At 39.6% G+C, this 22,793-nt stretch overlaps 1 protein-coding gene across 4 annotated transcripts in view; it reads left to right on the plus strand.

Annotated features, from left to right (window-relative positions):
• Positions 1 to 1,870: 1,870 nt before the first annotated feature.
• The window catches only part of gpr153 (G protein-coupled receptor 153), a 35,706-nt gene continuing 14,783 nt past the window's right edge, over positions 1,871 to 22,793 (plus strand). The window contains exons 1-4 of one of the 4 annotated variants that reach the window (XM_077585556.1): positions 1,871 to 2,331; positions 14,604 to 15,198; positions 21,814 to 21,976; positions 22,049 to 22,243. In XM_077585556.1, the coding sequence (XP_077441682.1) occupies positions 14,846 to 15,198; positions 21,814 to 21,976; positions 22,049 to 22,243 (711 nt within the window). In that variant the 5' untranslated portion in view covers positions 1,871 to 2,331; positions 14,604 to 14,845. Of the gene's footprint in view, positions 2,332 to 14,603; positions 15,199 to 16,253; positions 16,512 to 21,813; positions 22,244 to 22,793 lie in introns of those variants that run through there. The other 3 variants (XM_077585548.1, XM_077585566.1, XM_077585576.1) reach the window with 3 other exon arrangements.

Raw genomic sequence — 22,793 nt, forward strand, 5'->3', positions numbered from 1 at the left:
CACATTTCGAAAGTTTAGCGTCTGGACATGGTTACAGTAATCTGTGACTTTAGTTTGCTTGTCTTTAGCAAAATGTTTGCAGGCTTTCTTTAGAAGAGGCTTCCTTCTGGGATGACAGCCATACAAACCAATAAGATGCCGTGACAAAGACAATCTCTGGATTTGACACGGTCCCTGTGCGCTCAAGTTCTTTGGTGGACCGGAGAGGCCAGTTCTGAGTGGAATCTGCCCTGTTTAACTTCTAAAAGGTCTTGGCCTCTGTGCTTTAGCTCATCTTTAGGGTGGTGGCAATATTATATCCTAAGCCATCTTTATGTAGAGCCACAATTGTCTTCTTCGGATCCTCATAGTTTTTTGTTTTTGTGTGTTTCTTAGCATCCAATGAAATCTCATTGACAAATTAGCATTTTGACAAACAGAAGAACTTTATTCACACTTCTAATTTCTGTTGTGTTTTGTTGGCCTACTTATAGGTAAAGACAGCAAATACATGCAGATTGTGTTGATTTTTGTTGCAGTCCAATTACAGATGTCGTTTGAAAGAAACCTCGAGAGAGCATGGCACAGCTTTTATTGACTGGATCACATAAGCTCTTGGGAAATAGCACCCCCGTCCCCTCCTCCAAAATCCCCTCTTGCTGCTTCACAATCAAGGGGAGCTTATTTTCGACACACCTCCCAGGATGTGCAGCTGCCAGGTGTAGTTGTGAGTGAATGTGAGGCAGGTGCAGCCTGCAAATACGGAACATCGTCTGTGTTGCAGGCAGCTCTCGTGTCATGCAGAGTCTATTAGTTTTCTCACTGGGTACAATGTGAGCCCCGAGGGAAGAACACTACTCTGAAAGCAGCGTCCATGGGAGGAGTCTTACATAACCACTCGTATAGTGTCAATGAAAACTGCTCATTTCAAAGGAGCATGAATAACTTGATGCAGTGTGATTCATTCTGCATGTGAGCTTTGGTGTGGTCACAAAATTAGGTACTCCTGAAAGTTTGGCTTTCACAGTGGTCTTAGTGACCATTGTAGAGAGTTATTACTCAATGTTGAGTTTCTTTTCATTGTTGCATTGTTTTCATTCATTACCACTTTTTTCAAACTGATACCAATATTTAACTCTGGAGTAGTCACCAATACCGATACTACTAGTAAATAAAATGTAAACAAAATTATTCCCCAAAATAACAGAGAAATTTAAAGGTATACCTATATATTCCAATGGTATTTTTCCTAACATATATATATTGAAATTAATGACAATTTTCTATCCCTCTAATTTCTAGTTCCTGACTGTAAAACGACCACAAGAGTGCCAATACCTTAAAATAAGGCTGGTATCGGCACTGATACCGATACCTGGTATCGTCACCCATCCCTAGTTTTCATCCTTATAGTGCAATGATTTAGCAACATGTACGGAAACATTTATTGCTGTTTGTATTTGTGGTTGTAGTTTATATTATATGTATGCACTGTAAAGAAAATCTAAGCAGTAAGAAAGAAAGAAAGAAATATCAAGATGTTATTTACTGTATCCTGTCTTTTTTTTTAACTCAATATCAACATACAGTACATATTAGTAGGTTTAAATTCTGCTGCATTTCACAGTAGGTCACAGTTTGTGTTCTAAGGCAGGGATTTGCCTGTTGCTGTAGCCTACTTTATATTCTTTTATGCCCCCCCCCCCCCCCCCCCACACACACACACACACACACCAATCCAATGAATACAGCCCGTCTGCTGTCAAAGCCTAACTTCTGATCCAAAAATCACCCCTACAGTATTTATTCAAACACACTCACTCATAAAAGTGTATGCCGCTTCCCCTTCCATGAATGATTTCCCCCAATCCCATTGCAGTCTGAGCGTCTTGCCGCGCGCACGCGCCTGTGTGGGGTGCGGGAGCGCGCAGCCAGCCAGCCAGCAGCCCAAACGCGGCTGAGTGAGTGACTGAGGTGAGGGGCGAACGAGCAGGCGAAGATGATGCATCTTTTACTTGCCTTTCACGCCACTCGGGCACCCCCGGTGCCTCTTTATCGGCCTTACGGAGAGGACGACTCTGCTCGTTTGATTGATACTCGTCGATAATCTTAAACCAGACAGACGGCTTTCTCCTTTGCTCAGGAAGACAAAGAGGAGTCCGGCGGAGGTGAAGTGTGTTGTCTCCAGGGCTATTCCATCATTTTTTTTTAATGTTTATTTTTATCGCGGCAGACTCCTTTTGCTCACTTTGGACTGTTGGACAGATACTGGGAAGCCACTTCTTGTGAGAATATGAACGCCTCGTGTGGCGAGTGAGCGGCTGGAAGGAAGCTCTGAACGTGTCTTCAAAGGTAAGAAACAAACAGCACCACACATGTCATGTCACTTCATTGATAAAATGCAAATGCTATATGATAATTAGTGTAGTTGTAGAAGTCGAGTAGTAAGCTATAGGCGCCTGTCCAAACAGGTGGTGTCCTGCAGGCTGCATCCTATGCGAAGACACGTGAACGCAGCATTCCTGTCTGTATACGTTGAGCTAATCTGACCTATTTGGCTGATTGCGTTCAAATCGATTTTTTTGTCCGATGCAAGATGAAAAATGACCTAGTTGAAAGGTGAAATAACCCACTGACTGCACAGCACAGCACAATATCCGTAATTGCAACGTGCTGGGTCCAGGTCACTCCATCTGCTACAAATAAACCAGATAGTAACATTTGATCAGATAGTTGCTCTCTTTATAGGAAATGTGCTTTCGGATACAAATGTATTCATTTCTTTTAATTATTTTTCTGGAGAGCCCTGACCAATATCACTGTGCGTGTACTGAACAAAATGAATGTAAACAATATATATAGACATATTGTTCCGCCTGATTGCGGTCTGAGGATATCTGATTCCTTGAACTTGTTTTCCTCTTCACACAACTATATTATGCTGCTGCTATTGTGTCACTTCAAGCACATAGTGTAAATACAGCAAGATATGAATAAATAAATACATAAAAAGTACACCAGCAGTGAAACTACAGAAGGCGTTTTTTTCCCTCCAACAAATTCAAACAGCTCTCTCCTAATAAAAGGTCTTTGTCATTCTTCTGTTAAAGTACACAAAGGATAAAGAATTGCAGCACAATTGACATCTACTTCACTTCAATGTGATTGACATTTCTGTCTCATATATGGCAAGAATGTTTTTGGGGGGCGGAGTTAGGATAATAAAGTGATGGCAACTCAGTGTTGCTCACTTTTAATTAGAACTATTAAGCAGTGTTTAACTAGTGACTTTATATGTTGTTACTGGAGACTTTCAGAGCTCATGAGACCCACAGAGCAGATGTTCACCTGTGTCCGGACTGTGTACTTCCACTGGCTAAATTAAGCCTTTGCTTACCTTTGGGCTTTGACATGATATACACTACAGCATAATCTGGATCTTCGGATCTTCGCCCAGCCTAGTTGCCAAGTCATGGCATAGTGATTATGCAAATGAGCCCTACTGTTTTATAATAGGCAGAGGGGCTTTCATCAAAACTAGCAAACAGCTCTTTAGGCTGTTTACAGGCTGTAATGAATGAATGGACTAGTGCCTCTTTCATTTGCAAAGGATATGCTGTGAGTGGCCGTTTGAGCAACCTGATTATCTGCACATCTTGAATCAGGCTAACTGTGGCGTTATCAAGATTTGTATTCCCTACAAGTATTCATTAATATGCAGTGTCTCTGTCAAGTAGGCAAACACATGATGCCAGATCATTTAGGAGGAGTTACTCCTCTGCATTTAATGTTCTTCTCCACCAGGCACATCATTAGGAGTGTTATGTTGCTACTATGAAAATGTAAAAGCGTGGACATGTCAGCAAGCGCAGCAGGGGACATTCATGTCAATGCAGAGGCCATTAGTGCACTGCGGAAAGAGTGGCTGTCATGCGGCCATGCAGGCTGCAGATCACGTGACGCGGGCGCGCGCACTGTTTCACGGGGCATGTGTGACATTTTGTGTGTCACACGTTTGCCTCGCTTATTTTGTGTTCACGCCATGCTTTCCTTCACTTGAACACACAACACGTCGGCCACATTTCACACGGTGCAGCAAGGGGTTATCATGTTTGCTACGCTGTGCCAGGAAGGGTCGCTTTTCTTTGTTTGAAGCTTGCTTGAATCACATTGTTGTCATCTAAAAATGTTGGCAAACAAACAAAAACTCATTCATTGGATTTCAACCTTTACTACCAAGAAGAAGTGTATAGTGCTTAAAAAAACAATTCAATTACAAAGTCACTGTTGTACATGTGTGGCAGTAAAGTTCCAGGACTGGTGTCACTAATGGTATACATCAGGAGTGTCAAATTCATATTCAAGGCCGATAACCAATATTTGGAGCTGATATTCAGAGGAAAAAAATATTGGCGTCAAAATTTGTTAGTATACAAATGCCAATCTTGACTTTGTTGTAATGTCTTAAAACATGTTTATTTAACTTTTTTAATATTAGAAAATATGTAAAATGTTCAGGGAGCAAGTAAATATTTTTTCCAAAATTTGAATATACCTGAATCTTAAACTTTCATATTTATTTGTTTTAATGTTGAACAAAAACAAAAGGTTCAGAAGATCCCGAGGGGCAGCAGCATCTCTTATAAAGTTAACTGAAAATTTAAATAAATAGTTCCCTGAGATTAACTCATTCACTGCCATTGACGGCTATAAACGTCAAAAATTCATTTGAACTATTTCTATTAGTTACATTTTTTTTTCTACTTTTATTAACAAGAGTATGAAAACCTAGAAAAAAAATTATTGTACATTTAGAACAGATATAAAATGTGTGATTAATCATGAGTTAACTATTAAAGTCATGCGATTAATTACAATTAAAGCGACTTAAAGATTAATAAAAATTCGGGGCGTCAGGCGAATACATTTTTTAATCGGAATTAATCGTATGACTTCACTAGTTAACTCACAATTAATCAAAACATTTATATCTGTTCTAAATGTACAATAAAAAAAAATAGGTTTTCATACTCTTGTTAACAAAAGTAGAAAAGAATGTTAAACTAATAGAAATAGTTCAAATGAATTTTTGACGTCTATAGCCGTCAATGGCAGTGAATGAGTTAAAATGGTTTTAGATTTACCTTTTATTGGCCGTCAAGTTTTTCGTATATATATATATATATATATATATATATATATATATATATATATATATATATATATATATATATATATATATATATATATATATATATATATAGGAACTTGGGGAAAAAAATCCTATCCAACACAACGATGTTCTTCTTGGACAGGAACTGTCGGATGCTCAGGGCATTGTGAGTGAAGCAAAGATTTTTCAGCTAGAGCTCGCACCTCTTTTCACGCCACAGCAGTCTTTTCCAACATGCTGGTTATTCATCTGGCCCACATTAAAGAAGAAGATTTATAGCTTGTGGTTTGGGTTTGATATATTTTGTGACAACCAGTCCTGGGCCTTTTCTGACACACCTCATATGTAAACATCACATCTATGAATATGCACATTGCTGTTAAATCAAATTCAGATTTTCCAGTCCAGTTGGTGGTCTGTGCTCAACTGAGTGCTATTTTAGCTGCTTAGCCTGTGGTGGTTATGATGATGATGATAATGAGGTAATAATCACAGTGCATGTTTTTCTAAATAACAGACTTGGAGAGATTCTAATGGTGGGACTGGTCGGCGTGTGTTAAGACGAAAGCCCCATCCACTCTTAGCTTGAGGTTGCTTTACATAAACAGGAAGAAAGCCTCGGGTTACATGATGGAAAATTCAACGACTTCCTCTGAGAAGCTGGTCACGGTAACAAAGTGTTGACAACTGTCCCACAGGGATTGCAGGCACCGTATTGCATTCTCACACGCGTCTTTAATACATCATTATTAGTAGATTGTCATCTTGCACCTTGGCGTTGCCTTCACAGCAAAAGCTGCAAAGAAACTTGGAGAAAAAAAATTGCAGTTTATAAAACAAATAAAATGGGTGGAAGCTGCATACGAGCAGATTATTCACAGTGGTTACTTTTTAACTCTAGTCTCATAGCCCAAGTCAATAAAAGCCAAAATGGTCTCGCTAACAGTTCAGAGGACTTTATGTTCATTGCAGGGAGTAAAAGCAAGCAGAGGCAATTCAATTCAAAGGGAAGAGTACCTCTGAGTACAATCCTCGGAATGTTTCCTCTGGATCATTTAATCAGGACGCATGTTCTATTTAATGACGCGTTCACCAGTGACTTCAATCAAATGTTTGCAGGATGGAACAGCCACTTGTCATATTTGTCAAGATTAATGCCTTTAGGACCTCACGCTTGTTTAATAATGAGCACACTGATACGAAAGATTTGATCACTTCTAAGCTTTCACATGCGAGTGCCTCAATTTCATATTAAAAATGTGTCGGAAATAAGTACAAACAGCAGACTTAAGCAACATTATGCTTTAAAAAAAAATCTCTGTTGTTGCCTTGGCGAGTCCGCACCTGCTGTAGTTGTCTAACATTGGTGGATGTTGTATTAACATTAGCATCAATGCCAACATTTCTGTCTGGTTTAGGGCTTGCCCAAAATTGATTTATTTCAGCACATGATTGTCACATGCTGAATGGCTTTTGCTATTGTTTAGCAAGTATGGATGTAACGATATCTTAACATCACGATACAATATTATCACAATATTGTGGGGAGGTTGACGGTATTAAAAAAAAGAAGAAGCTCACAATACTGTATTAAAAACTCACTATATTGTTAAAAAAAAAAAACGAATTTTGGAAAAAAGCACAATATTATTTTGTACATAATAACAGTAGTGACAAAGAAATAGGCCTGGCCATTCATTTTATTGCCATGTGCTCCTATTGGCTTATCGGTGCAAAGCATCATGGTCTATGTAGTTCTCAATGCTGTGTTCAGCCAAAGCAGGTGAAAAGTGTCTTTTTTTATGTAGATGTTGAAAAATATTTGCTGGTATGACTGATTTATAAGAATGATAACCGCAGCAGTGGCCAAAACATGACTAATTAGAATTAAAATGCACTCATAAACAAACCGCCAGAGGGTGCTGGAACTTCACAAATGAAAGATCGGCTTTTTAACAGATGCACTGCTTTTAATATTGTGACAGGATGACGATGATATTGTGGCAATTTTAATATTGCGATATTGTGATATTGCCGTTATTGTTACATGCCCATTTGCAAATACATTCAGTCACTTGCCTTTTTGTCTTTGGACAAGGAATGTTCTGAAGACCTTTTTCAAAACCACGGTTGTGGTGAAGTTTTGTGTGGAAGTAGCTCAGCTTCTCAATGGGGTTGTTTTTCCTCATCTGTAGCCGACAAACTAGTTGAGACTGACTCAACAGCACCTCTGATGGTTGTTGCCAAGTCATGATGTTAATTTGTGACATTTTCACACCGAACATGCATTTTTATAACCATGTCAGGGTTAGTGGGGGGAAAAATGTTGGTGGAAACATGGTGGCTTGGTGTTTATGGTAACGATAATGGGGGGGCAAGAACTGAACACAAGCAGCTTTTCGATCACATTGTGCTATTTTGAAAATGATAAGACAGCAAACCAAACACGTGTTTTGCTTTTACTCAAGAGTGGGAAGACAGGATGCCCTTTAGTCCAAATAACAAGAAGACGTCATGGAGAAATATACACCATAAATGATAGCACTTTGCCCAGGGGACTCAAGTCTCAAGTGAGTGTCTCCAGCTGCTAAAGAAGGCTCATAATTAAGGTACGTGCTTTTCTGAAGCATGTCTTGCAAGCGGGTCACTTGTGTACATGGAAAGAAGCGGATCGTTTAGCTGGTTGTAACATTCTTTGTTTGGAGCCTCAAAGGGCTGATACAATTAATAAGAATCCTAATGGCGCTTAATTACTTGTGAGCCTAATTTAGACCATGGGTGCAATGTGATCACGTCGAATTGAATTGGGTGGCAGATTAAATAAGGAGGTCTTTCCTCCCAAACCTCTCAAAATCATGCCCCTCGGCCCCTGTTAGTCTTTTTGCGGGACAGTGGGTTAACAAGCCGGTCCTGCACATGATTGGTTATGCATGAAGGCTCCTCTGCTGGACTCTGATAACAAGCTAATGAGCACCAGATTGATTGTGTGCTGACCTCCGAGGGCCGACCTAATCCCTTCTCCTGTGAAGGAGAGCTCTTCTGTGTCTGTGTGTGTGGGTGGCATTGTGCACCACATGAAAACTTGCAATCCCACCCTTCTTCCTAGGCATTGAAGTATCTTTGCAGTGTACTCTTAAATAGTTGATTATTATCTCCTCTACTGCCATAAAATGCCTCTGGTAATTCATCTTCCTACAACTGGCAACATAATGTAATGTTAATTGTCTATTAAAACATTTCAAAATGGGCAGGCTCTGTGAAGTCAGGTTTACACATTCCGATTTATAATATACTGACAGGTTTTTTTTTAAGTGGGGGAAAAACACTTCGTGTACTCAAGATGACCAACATGGCACACAACACACATAATGATATTTCCACCGAGATAGATATCCAGATGTCAGGTGACTATTTTTCTATACATGCACATGTACATTCTCACTTTATTCACAGAATTCTGACTTTAATTCTCACTTAATTCTCAGAATTCTGACTTTAAAGTGAGAATTCTGAGAATAAAGTCAGAATCCTGCCAAACTTTTTCTCTCTCTATTCACTGGCCCTAATCCTCTTCCCTAAATATGTGTGTACCTCACTTTCATGTTCTTTTTATCTCTACCGATGGTGTTTTGTTTAAAAAAACCACAAACAGCCTTTTTGTGATGAGTGAAAGGTAAACTGCAGAAGATGGTTGGTGGTGTGATTTGCTTTATCAGCAACGTCAGCCAGCACTTTCAAGATTTAAATTTTTTAGATTATTTTTTTACACTGGAGCAATAGCAACTCGCCGTTGGCAGTTATAATTGCAATTTTAGAGCTAGCTCTAGCCACCAGAGCTAATTGAATAAATGCGCTTGTTCTGCCACCATATGTCAAAGAAACCCCGCATATGCCATGTTGACAAGTGGGTTGTTCCAGCACATTTCATCAAGTCTAAACATGAATTATTTAAAGTGACTTTTCTATGAAGTCATTCTTCACCAAGATCGTCTGTTCTCAGTGATTCTGTTATCATTTAGCACTTGGAAGGTGGAGAGAGAAAAGTCTTGTAATTGTCAGTGCTCCTTCTTGGAGGCGGCAAAATATTTGGCTTGGAGGCGCAGGGAATTGTGGGTGATCAAGCTGTTAGTTCAAATAAGCAAAGTGCGCATTACGTTTGCGCATGCGTGGAGAAAAAAAAAACAAGGCTACCAACTAACCGTCATTTGAATGGCGGAGATTAGTGGTGACAGTCTTTGCGTAACTGTACACCTTACACTGCAAAAAGGACTGTAGAAATTTTAAGAAAAAAATATAGTAAAATAAGAAAAAATACTTCAAATAAGCAAAATTATCTGCCAACAGAACAAGAAAATTTTGCTTAAATTTGCCTGTAAGCTATGGAAAAATAAGAAAAATAATAATAGGCCCATATCAACCACTGCGGTCTTGAAAATAGTATTTTCAGTCTAAAAACCAGTAATATCGACTTTTTTAAAGCTTTAATAAGTAGAACCATTTCCTTAAAATAATAAGTATTTTTTTTGTCCCGGTTGACTTAGCCGGAGTGTCAAGCAGGGAGGTAACAGGTCCCATTTTCTTTGTCATGACCTAGCTAGGAATTGAACCCACAACCTTCAAGTCTGAGGGTAGGCACTCTACCAATAGACCACTGATCTGGTACATGTTATGCATGTTTAAAATACATTAAATAAAATACAGCAACGTTTCAGCGTTTGAAATGTTAGAAATCAGAGCTCATTCCTTTGGATCCAATTCATTTTCAATGACCGTATGGTAGTTTAGCCTACCCACAATGCACTACGCCTGCTACCCATAATGCACCATGCAGTCCAGATGCGCACTTCGCTTATAAAAAGAGGGCTATCAGTCAAGACTTTAAATTCAAGCTCTGCTTCTTGCTCCACTGCTGCTAACAAGGCATTGTATGAGCCAAGTAAGGACTTGAAGTCATGTTGCCATCAGTCATACATTTTGGAGTGGTAAACACTAATGTGGTTAGTGCTTCTAGGATGTTTACAAGCAGTATGGTAATAGTAAGTGTCAGCCATAGCAGCCATCCGCAATGTCATTAATGACTTCGACATCCGGCACTTTGCGTTCTCTCTTCTTGCTAAGCGGTTGTTCATTACAAGAAGACAAGCTTTGGATGAGTCACCTTTTGTGTTATTTCGGGCAACCAGTTCACCGTGTGCATTGTATCTGGCTCCACCAAATAACTACCCAATCATTGCTAATTTGCTACATAATTTAAGAGGAAATAGTAGTGCAGATAGTTGACAAGTGTTATCAATGCTTGTGTAGTGGTTCACACGTTGGATTTTCACACAACAGTCTATCTCTGAGTGTCTCAGGTGCTAGCTAGATAGCTCCCTAGCTAGCTCCCATGGTGCTCATTTACCTGCTAGGGAGTTAGCTAGCTAGCATCAGGGGCTAAAGCCAAACTTTGGGAGGGTTTTTACTTTCTGGACCAGCATTTGCCACCTCTGCCATCCAAAATAAAAAGACAATACATATATACAGATGCTCCCCAACTTACGAACGAGTTACCTTCCGAGCGATCGTTCATAAGGTGAATTTGTTCGTAAGTTGCTTCAGTGCTATATTTTGTATTATAATTTATGTTTAAAGAAAATACGTACAGTACTGTACTATGTATGTTAGAGAGAGAGAGCGAGAGACACACACAGTATGTACATGTATGTAATAAGATAAATAAAATGAAGTTTAACTTACTTTTGGAAGATGTACTCGATGCTTAAGGATTTGATGGAGGAGGAGGAAGAGGAGGATTTTATATCATGAGAGGTTCTTCGTCGTCGCTGGAATGGGCTTCAAAAGTTACTTCCTCCTCCGTAACTTCAATGTAGGAAGAAGTTGAGGGTCGAGGAGAAGAAGATGAGGGTTGATGAGTATCTTCCTTGGAGGATTTACTAGAAACTGGCCGAAAGAAGCGATCTAACGACGATTGCACAGTTTTCTTCTTTTTTCATCATAAATGATGCGGTAGCACTGTATGGCATCATTCAATTGATTTGCAACCTTTGTGCAACGTTCAATATTTGGGTCTTGCTGCTCGAAGAGTGCGATGGCTTTATCTATGAGCGACAGGCGTTTCTTCTTCTTCCTCCTCCTCGACACGTTGCTGAGCCTCCAATGCTGGGTGAGCTCTCACAGCGCCAAGCGTCGGTATTAGCGGCGGAAAGAAGCACTACAATACTCGGAAAAAGGTGCGCAATACAAAATCTAACTTACAGCATCTCTTTCCGAACATTTTTTGACATGCGCGCATGCGCGCAGACACGTTCGTATGTACCGTTGTTCGTAACTCGAATGTTCCTAAGTAGGGGAGCGTCTGTACATACATTGTCATATAATGTATCTGGTTAGGAAGTGTGTGGTCTCCTTTGCTGTTTCTTTGACAGGAGATGCAACGTACAGAACTCCTCATCGTAGATTCCTTAATTTGGAGGACTTTGTGATGCTTTTGCTGTATCTGCTTGTTAGATTTTCTGCATCAAGCTGTGCTGAAGCAGCTCAGACCCTCGCAAGCACCTGGGGACCCCTCGATCAAAGCTGGGATTTTTTTTGTGTGTGGTTGTTACATCCCCTGCCTGGTTTGATGTCTTGAATGCTTTGTCATTGTTGTTGTTTTTTTTTAACATGGTCTGTGTGTTTGTTTTGATTGTCTCCATAGTGAATATTGGGTCGAGTCTCTTGTTTTGTTTTTAATCTCATCTTTTGTTTGAACTATGTCAATTTTCTGTTTGTTTTGAGGCTCAATTAAGCTTTGCAGTTCAAATACTTGACCAGAGAGAAATGTTTTTGTTAGATAAATTAATTGGGGTGATCCAACTACGGAGTGTTTGTTTGCTAAAATGATATGTATACAATTTGATGTAGCTATGACATCATTTCAATTTTGTGTTGATAGTGGGTGTTGAGCAGTCACTTTTCTTTAATATTTCCCATTTGGAGCCATAGTATTTTGGGCAAATTGTAAAAGTGGATGCTGTGCTGTGTGTAATTTTCTGAACTGTCACTGCAGTGTGATGCAGCAAATTGTGATTGATTATTTGCACAATTGTGCTCAATTTGCTATCCTGAATGAGTACTGCTGGACTGGAAGTTCATGTTGTCTTAAGTATAGAGAGATAGTGTAGAGAGTTTTTGTGTCTATTATCTGTTGATTGGTGCTTCTCGTCTTTCAAGCAACAACAGACTGTGACTGCCATATGACAACCCCCCCCCCCCCCCAATGTACACTACACCCTGGACTGATTGCCAGTTAATCATTGGGCACCTTGAGACAGACAACACTCACAGTCACTGAGTAGGAAGTGAACCAAGAGTTCCTGCCTGCATGGAAGTCTGGCAAATGAACCACGACACCATCAATGCTTCCCTTCTGCAAACACTGGTTGTGGTGATGATGCTGATGAGGTCATTTTCAGTGTCCCCTCTCAGGGGTGCTGCCCACAGCCCGCAGCACATGAGTGTTTGGACAAGCCAAAAGACAGAGAATGAATGTGACAACATGCCCTGGCTGTGTGGCAAGCATTTTTCACCCATAGAGGGAGGGACATCATTGTACTGTATATCTTCTGGTGCTTTGGCTCGCGTTGTGTAGTAAATAGGGTTGTAAAAGTAGACTTTCGGCAGCCGTCATACTTAGAGTTTGTGCACGATTGTTTATAGCTTGTTGTGACAACATTTGATTCTATTTTGCTAAGCTCCACTCACACCCATAGCTCACAGTTATTTTCATTAACACTTCACTATCTGTGATTTTGCTGTGCTTTAACAGGCTGCAATATGTGCAAAAAAAAAAGTGCAAATGAGAATATGCTCAGTTTGTAATCATATGAACACAAGCAAATATTAAAACCCACCACCCCCCCACCCCCCGTTAGATGAAATAGCACTTTCAATTAGTGCTGTCACTATCGAATGTTTTTAGAATTGATTAATCTATCAACTATTCAACTGATTAATCGATTTATTTGATTCATTTTAATTTTGCATTAAAATGTATTACAAAATCACTTTTTCCTTGATTACTATTTATTAACCAGTGATTGATGGTTATTTTGTACTTCATATTCATATAGTGATTTAAAAAAGAAGGGGGATTGATGTTGTACTATGTTACCGGTTCAGTCATTGTTTTCCAAAGTAAAAAAAATTGTTTGTAAATGTCCTATTTTGATTAAGCAAAGATGATAATCAGTCTTTTATGAAAGACTACAGAAATCAGTGAACAATTAAAATTAAAATCAGAGTATTTGGAAAATTTAAAAATGGCTCCAAAGGATTACTCGATTATTAACCCCTTCAGAACCACAGCCTTTTAATTTTATTTTATTTTTTACTGATTTTTGACTCTTACCCCACATAAGAACAGGGGGGGGAATTGGGGTTTTCTCATGTTTTTATTTGTTATAGTGGACACCAGAATAGTATGGCTGTAACATGTTTTTACATGAATATCATGCAAATCAACTTGCGATTGTGATTGGTTAGCTAGGATCCAGTCATGAACCAGAAGTGTTGACATCATCCAAATTATGCATTTAGCAAGTATGTCATGTCCACTGCAATAATCTATGAGTCCAAGGGGTAAAAATAGTTGTTGATTAATTTGATAATGGGGGTGTTTTTTTTCTGTACTAGAATAAAATGTACTTGCACATCCCCTACAGTAGGTGGCAGTGACGCTATCATTGTCTGAGAGAGAGCAAGGAGTATTAGTTCCTCTGCAGAGGTGCACTAACAACATATTTATATAAAATTATTATATTTATTGTCGAGACAGAGAGTTGGGGTGGGGGGGACGCAAATTTCTTTTTGCTGTGGCAGTTTCACAAAATTAAGTTAATCCAGGCTTTTTAAATTGTAACACGTGTGTGCTGACACCAATTCAACATGAGTTTGAATGCGACATGTTAATTCTGATATAGTTACAGCCAGATATAATACATCCCAGTTATAAAAGGGTATGTATACTTATTCAACCACATTATCCCAGTTGTTTATTACCGCTTCCCCTCTCAGATTTTTTTAATAGAGTGTACACTAGGTTTTAGGTCACATTAATTGTGTAACATGTTTTAAAATGATTTATTATTGAATTAGTCTATTTTTTTTTTTAATATCCCAAAACCCTGGCATCCAAAGGGGTGTGTAGACTTTCTATATGCACTGCTGCAGTGGCAGTTTAATTCTTGGATGTTGCTTGCGGCTCTTTTGAAAATAGCCCTGCTGACTGATCACTCTTGTGTCTGAAGCACGACCAATGAATGACTTTCTGTATCAACTGCAATAAAGTGTGGTGATTCACGTAATTAGTTGACTGGGAAGAAGGATTATGTCTGATGAAGGATTATTTTCAATTGGATTGGATAATGGCATTTGATTGCATCACCGCCCCCTCTCTGTTTCTGATCCCCAGGCAACTGGCCCGGATCTGCCCGCCTCTCCCACTTGCCTCCCACTGCGTCGCCCCGCCGCCGTGTCCTCGCCCCGCTGTGGCCTTCCCATGGAGAGTGCACGCCCACCCATGTAGGATGCCTGCCTCGTCCCACGCCCTGCGTCCCCTCCTGCCCGTCACCACCTCCTCCTTCTCCTCGCGCGCGCCCGCTCTTGCCAACAGTTCATTGCGGCCCCCAAGGCTGTGCCCCGCCCCTCTCCAACATGGTGGATGACGTCATCAACGCCAACACGTTGGCCTGGCTGGTGTGCTCGGGCGTGTCCATCCTGGCCAACGCGTGGAGCATCCTCAGCGTCAGCGCCAAGCAGAAGAAGTGGAAGCCGCTGGAGTTCCTCATCTGCACGCTGGCCGGGACGCACATCCTCAACATGGCCATCCCCATCACCATGTACTGCGTCATAACGCTGCGCCGGCAGCACTCCAACTACGAGTGGAACGAGGGTTTGTGTAAGGTGTTTGTGTCCACCTTCTACACCCTCACGCTGGTCACTTGCTTCTCCGTCACATCGCTTTCTTACCACCGCATGTGGATGGTACGCTGGCCTGTCAACTACAGGTGAGACACAAATGACTCATGTTCTAATTCAGATGACTTTATTAGATACCTAAAAGGGCAAGCCTCCCAGTTATAACTCGTAAGTTGCCTTTTAGCGCCCCAGTTTTTCTTGTCTTGTTATGAGAATGCTGACAAGCCCATTCCACTTCTTCAAACTAATCAATATTTAAAATATTCCCCAAATTCGGGTAATTTAGGAAACTATTTTCCACATTTAAAAAAAATGCATAGTTTCCCCACAATTGCACATTTTTCCACATAAAAAATTCAAGTGAATGAGCCATTCTACAAAATAATCCTTATCTTTGACATTCCAACTTTAACCTCTTCAGCTCATTCAGTACATCTTGTGCTCTTTTTTTCACATTAAAAAAATGGTCACATAAAAAAAAACATTTCCATGACATCCCAACCAACTCATTTCAACATCAAAATGCTCAGCTCATTTACAACATATATGGAGCTATTATAATATTCTCCAAATTCATAACAAAATTCCCAAATGAAGAGCTATTTAGTCATTCTTACACAGTTAAACCAAATCAAACCATTCTAACTACGTTCCATATTCCAACCATTCAATTAATTACACAGCAATTCAGAATCTATACACTATAGTTTAAGAAATTTCATTCTCTAGATTATTTCTACTGTTGTCTTTGTGTACTTTAAATGTTATACACACCATCAAAAACTAAGTACACCTCATCAATCAAGGGTGGAGCTAAATATTTTGGAGAGCTATGGTATATGATTCCAACGTAGTGGGAGCATTTCAACATGAATGTTACCTGAACCTGTTTTGCAGTTGGGTACAGTCCATAAAATTGAAACTCCATAAATTTCTGACATTTCTAAACAGTAACATTACCACTGCAACGGGTGCTAACACAATACAATAGGTGCCCCACTAATATTATAGAGCCGTGGTCCACCAGGCCAATTTGGACCGGGCCACACAGTTGAAAGAATTTAAAAAAACTTACTGTACATCCGATTAATTGATTAGGCAAGGCTTTAAAAATATTTTATTTTGAAAAGTGACCGGATTCTCTCTGTTTACGATGGGCTCTTGACGCATGTCAAGATGCTAATTAGCTCAGTCGCGTAGCGCTGATGCTAATCGACAAGTTAGGAAAATTTGTAAAAAAACGACATATTTGGAACGTTTCTTTGCAACGGAAAAAAGGCCCAGTGAGACATTACAGGTGCCTATGACCCAGAAGAAAAACAAAGGTGCATGGACTTACAGCTACAGGTGATTCCCACGCATGATGGTTTCTGTGGCGAGCGGCTCTTAATTTAGCGTTATGGTGAGTGAGTTACTCGGACTTTAGAGTTGTTCTGCGTTGCCTTGTTATGTTGGCGCATTTAAGGAGGGCGCTGCTAATATAGTTACATAAAAATGTGGCTTCACATTTATTGTTGTATCTACTCCAGTTTTTGTGTTGCTCGTATCATTCATAAGCAATTACCATAGTGACCTTACCATATTAAAGCGTTGTTATGTAAATACACGTAGCTGGGAAATGCGCAAACTCCAGCACATAAAAAGCCTTGGGAATGGCAAAACGTTGTAGTCCTAAGAATAACCTTCTCAGATGGCTACACAGTCTGTATTAAGTGACACTACTCTGCAGCCAATGATTCTGTTTGAGCTCACACGGCGTAACAATATTCCACAAGGAGCATCTGCCAGCTCTGGCCTTCAGCTACATTTGGCTCCAGACAAGAAGCGATATTAGCAAAGTGACACTGAATAATAAAGATTCCCGTTACCAGAAAACATCATCTTGCAGTAACACAATTTGGCCTTGCAAGACTCCCAAGACATCTGCTGTTCACACATAGATGCTTGCTTTGCAATAAGATTGTGATTTTTATGTTGGTCATTTTTCAGACCGTATGGATGTATTTTGTTTAGGCCGGTATTTGTTATACTACATATTTTCTCAAGATAGTTTATCATAGGATGTCTGTTGTGGGTGGTCTTTTAGCAATGATAGTTGCTTCAAATTGAAGCCTTTTGCTCTTATATAATTATTATGCTATTGGTGCAGATGTATGACAGCTCGCCTTGAGACACTCCTCAAAATTCTTTTTGCTTTGCTGCAGACCATCTGTGAAATGAGGATAATTTACATTTTCATTTTGGGGTTAACATGCGCAGCACCTATGGACTTGGGATAGATTTTCGCAGACCGACAAGCTTATTGTGTGTTGAGATGTGCACAATATGGTGCTGTGATACGTGGTAATGAAGATTTTTAAATGTATTATGTATGTTTGAAGATAATTGCTGAAAATATGTGAAAAGACAAATAGTGCAGTTATAGCTTGAAACAGTTCACCATATCAGTCGTCCTGAATTTTTGGGTGTGGCTAAAATGGCACGATTCCCTCCTGCCCCACTCACTACATATGAACGGAGTGCCGCATCTGTGGTTGTCCGGCGCAATTGCGACTTGCGTATTTTTATTTTAGCCCTGTCCATTTCTGCTACAGCATGCAAGGTAGCTAGCTATACCGACACTCTTGGATGGCACAGAACAACTCTGTGTCTTTGTTTGAATGTGCCCGTTGCCCACCCGCCAGCCAAGAGGAGCCCAAGAATCCGGTTAGCTTGCGGGATAGCTGGTGGCTAGCACCTCTTGTCGTGGCATGGAATGTCCCGGGATGACTCTGTGGCAAAAATTGCAGCCATTACATTTTCGCGGTTCAAACATTTAGTGACATGTAGGGGAAAAAAAAGATGCTAGTCGTTAGTTGGGATGTTCGCTACCTCCTTTTTAGGTCGCGAACCGGCAACCTGCTGCTTACAGGGCTGCTTACACACTAACCACTACACCATTCTTTCAGCTACGTTTAGCAGCGCATGGTTTACACAAGCATCAGCCAGAGGGGTTTCAAGATGGTCAAATGTCATTGCACTTTGGTATTGCAAATGTGAAGGATAATTGATTGCTTTGAATTAATTTGGACAGAATGTTTACTGATAAAGGCTACTTTTGTCAATATCCAGTGGAGGTCTTAGAGAAAGTGAGCGTGCGTTTACTCCGGCAAAGGCGGTGCGGGGGTGAATCTGCACCTAGTGATGACGTCAAAAAGTGCCAAAAGTTTGTTTTCTCAGGTTGGGAGGGGCTAATGCTTTGAGAGCACAATGACGTAGAATTTCTCATAGAGGGCCGAATGGAGGAAATCACCACTTGTTCCTGTTTTTGGTAAGGAATTAGTAGGTTAACATGGCTAGAAGCTCCAAAAAGTAGATTTTTCACATTGGGAACTTGTGTCCCTTTAAATCGTTGAACTTAATGAAGACTTACAGTATGTGCTCTCTACGTACAGGAGCCCCCTGTGGCGTTCAATAAATGCACAAATAACCATTTCAGCCTTTAGTTCCTGTATGGCACCGTTCTATTTTTAGCACCGCTGCACAACGTTAACAAGGCAATTAAGCACACGCAACCATAAACGAGGCAATCAAACACAGCGAAGTTACGTGAGCTACATACATATAACACATTGAACTCCAGATATCGGTGATATTACTCACAACAAGAGTACTTACTTCTTCTCAGTAACGCACGCCCAAATGGCGCTGCCGGAAGTAATGAAATGATCAAGTGTTACCTCATAATGAGACGCAGGAAACGAACGAGACGGAAAAAAACGTTTGTTCCCCCCAGTCTTTTTGACAGTTTCTGACCGCAAAATGGCCACAAGAGCGTGGGCCAATACCAGTATCGATGTCCGTCGCGAGTACCGATACCATGAAATACTCACCCATCCCTACTCATTAGCAAGATTACTTTCAGATTGCGTGTCAAATTTCGAGAACGTTCATTTGCTTTACAGTGGTTTCCATTGTACAACGTATCGAAAAATATGTTAGTTGCCTTGTGCAGTCATAATAGGAACAGCTCACATGATTGTGCAGGGCTGTTTTATAACATTGCGAACCACAAAAATAAACATTTTTAAATTAATTAGGAATTGCTGACTGCTAATCAAAGCTGAACATTGATGCTAGCATAATGTTAGATATAGCTCTTATATTATATTTGGTCCCATTCATGCCACCTTTCACTTCCCTTCTGATCGGCATTGTACTCGCCAATTCATTTGAATATTCATCAGTTGTGGTGCAAAAACGCCATGTAAATACTGTTCATTTTGCATTCTAATGCCTCCATATTTGCCCTGCTGAGCAAGCATGGCTGGCTGCCTTGTCTCTGACATTAACACACACTGAAGGCCTGAATAATGAATTTCAACCTTGTAGTTGGAATGCTGCTCTCTCACAGCGTTCAGTGCCCTTTGCAACGCTCATTCACGCAATATATTCAAGCTGCTTAGTGATGTAATCTCTCGGCTATAGGAACTGGAGGCATATTGAGGAAAGACGAGCGTTATTGCTCACAGTGCCTTCGCACAAAGCTGTAGAAGCTACTGCTGCCTTTCATTTTGCAACCTTGTATGCAAAAATAATCCTTTAAAAATGGATTAGGACATGGAAACAACAATATTTTGATTTGTTTGTGTATATATTTATTGATATTGATGTTTTGTTGCTTTTTCAGAGGATTTTAGCAAGTGGAAATATTAGACAGGCAACATTTATTCCCGTTCTGGTGATTAGGTATGTGGTGTTTTCTGTAATAATGCAGCACACTTGTACACTCAATTATATTTATTAATTAACAGTCATTTATTGATCGTCTCAATATTAGTTCTTCCCTTTCTTTCCAGATCTTTTCCACTATAAAAAGACTTTCTGTAAAAAAAATAAAAAACATGTAGCCCATTTATGTTGAGAAATGGGTGGGGGGGGGGGTATGTTGAGTCAAAAAAAGGTTGCCTTTGCCTTTATTTTATTTCTAATAAAAACAATCTTTATTCTTGAACGTCACTGTTAAAATCAACTTCCAACACAGTAAAATGGCGTGTCATTTTTATCTTAAGCAGGATTCTCAGCATTTGCTGAATGTAACGTTTAAAGTAACTTGTAATCTTAGTTACTTTTAAAATCAAGTAAACAATAAAGTCACTAAGTTACTTTTAAAAGTAATTAATAAAGTAACCATGTTACTTTTTCAAGGTAACTGTAGCAACACTGGTTAAATCATAACGGAAAAAAATATCATATTTTATGTGGTTTTATTTTCCACAATTTGATCAAACGAGTCATTTTGGTCATGTATTTCCCTTTTTCATAATTATATTATTATGCGACAACTGCCTCTCTAAGAAATATTCTGACATTCCCAGCAACATTTTGACCAACATTTTGTCTTTCTTCAATGGTGGCTGAAACAATGGATAGTTGCAGAATAATATATGCACATCTATGATTCAGTTTCAGTTTCCTTCATATTTTGTTTGTAGGTGGTCATAATAACTCCCCATACTTCTACTTTGTCCTATATTGCTGAAGTCCAGACTTTAATAGGAACATCCGTCACTAGCTGTTGTATTTCAGGTATACAGTATGTGTGTGAGAGAAAGGAGCCATTGCCAAAGGACACAAAAACATGTAGCACAGTACTTGGCTGCAACAATATACTTGGAGATGTGAGGACCACCAAATCCCTCTGCACAGATGACAAATTGACCATAAGATGTGAAACACAATTTTTTTGCCATCAGTGAAGAGCTCTTACTTCACTCTAGCATTCAACTTCAATTTATCTAAGAGATGGCTGTGCAGTGTGCTGCTTTTTTTTCAGCTTGTTTTCCACACTCAGTATTACCTTTACAATAATCTTGTCAAAAAAAAAAAGAAAAATAGGTAGTGTGGTGCTTCTTCTTGTTCGTCGTTTCCTTTACTATCACTAATAAGTTAGCTGTGTCGCTGTTGACATCTTTACCACACAAAAAAAGATGAAAAAAAGACATCTCTACGACAACCTGCCCCCCCCCCCAAAAAAAAAACAACAACAAACAAAACAAAAACAAACCCTCATACTATCTAGGGAATATTCTATCTTGTAAAATATACAAATGCAGTAAACCCTTGCTATTTGCTCCCCAATTTTTTTCACTGCCTTTTCACCATACAATGTAAGTGTATGGGACCGTTCAGAGAAATTTTACGGTTCTGGTTCTCCATGTGATGTTAAAATAATGTCGATACACTTCTGCAAATATAGCAGGGCCTTTACCTTTTTTTTTTAAATTCTTTTATTGACCACAATCTTAATTCAAAACACTCGTATGACGTCTAAAATAATAGTATGTAATAGGAGAGTTGGTTTTCTTTGCAGAGGATAAAGAAAATATGCCTGTGAGTATGATGATATTGTGTGTTTGTTTTAGCCCATCAATGACATTAATCATTATATGTTAGCATTAAGCTAGTGGATTTAAAGGCAAAGTTATGTGGTTGTTTTAAATACACATGTAGTTCTGGTGGTTTTATGTTAAGTAATCGTAAACTCTTCACTGGTAGCGGCATTAAACAGCTTGAAGCCTGTTTTTTTGTTTTAAAGAATTGTTCACTAGTGAGTTGAGTTTGCTGCCACCATCTAGTACTGGTATCTTGAATTTTGGCTTACATCTCAAAGCAAGGTGGGCTACTTGCGTTTCCTATACTAAATTGTACGTTTGTGTTTCCAGGCTGAGCAACACTAAGAAGCAGGCGGTGCACACAGTAATGGGGATCTGGATGGTCTCATTCATCCTGTCCACGCTTCCAGCAGTGGGCTGGCACGACACCATCGACCGCTTCTACACCTCCGACTGCCGATTCATTGTGACAGAGATCGGCCTGGGGTTTGGGGTTTGCTTCCTGCTCTTGATTGGCGGTAGCGTGACTATGGGTGTGATCTGCATCGGCATTGCTCTCTTCCAGACCTTCTCCATTCAGGCAGGCCACAAAGCGGACAAGAACAAGTTCAATGTCCCCACCATTGTGGTGGAGGACGCTCAGGGCAAGCGCAGGTCCTCCATCGATGGGTCGGAACCGCTCAAGACATCGCTGCAGATCACGTACCTGATCAGCGGCATTGTCTTCATCTATGACTTTCTCACCGGCTTCCCCATACTGGTGAGTCTGAAATCATCTTTCCCCATTGAAGTGAAAGGAAATGCATTTCATCCAAACTGAGAACAGCATAATAAAAAAATAATAAAAAATTGCACTCAGCAGTATTTTACTGATTAAAAAAAGACAGACATTCCCTCCGTGCAGCCTCGAAACAGAAAATGTGAGCATAAAGCACATTTTTACCTAATGTATTGTCAAGGCTGTGTTTTTTCTGTGAAGTTGGTTGGCAAACCAGCTTAATTTATTCACTGCCATTGATGGCTATAGATGTCAAAAATTCATTTGAACTATTTCTATTAGTTTAACATTTTTCCCACTTTTGTTAACAAGAGTATGAAAACCTAGGAAAAAAATATTGTACATTTAGACCAGGTATAAAATTTGTGATTAATCACAAGTTAACTATTGAAATCATGCGATTAATTACAATCAACAAATTTATCGCCTGACGACCTAATTTTTAATAATCTTTTATTTTATTATTTTTTTTTAATAATCTTTTTTCAAAAAGAAAAAGATTATTAAAAATTAGGGCACATTAGGCGCACAC

Source organism: Vanacampus margaritifer, chromosome 1, assembly GCF_051991255.1.
Source record: "Vanacampus margaritifer isolate UIUO_Vmar chromosome 1, RoL_Vmar_1.0, whole genome shotgun sequence".
Classification (NCBI taxonomy): Eukaryota; Metazoa; Chordata; class Actinopteri; order Syngnathiformes; family Syngnathidae; genus Vanacampus; species Vanacampus margaritifer.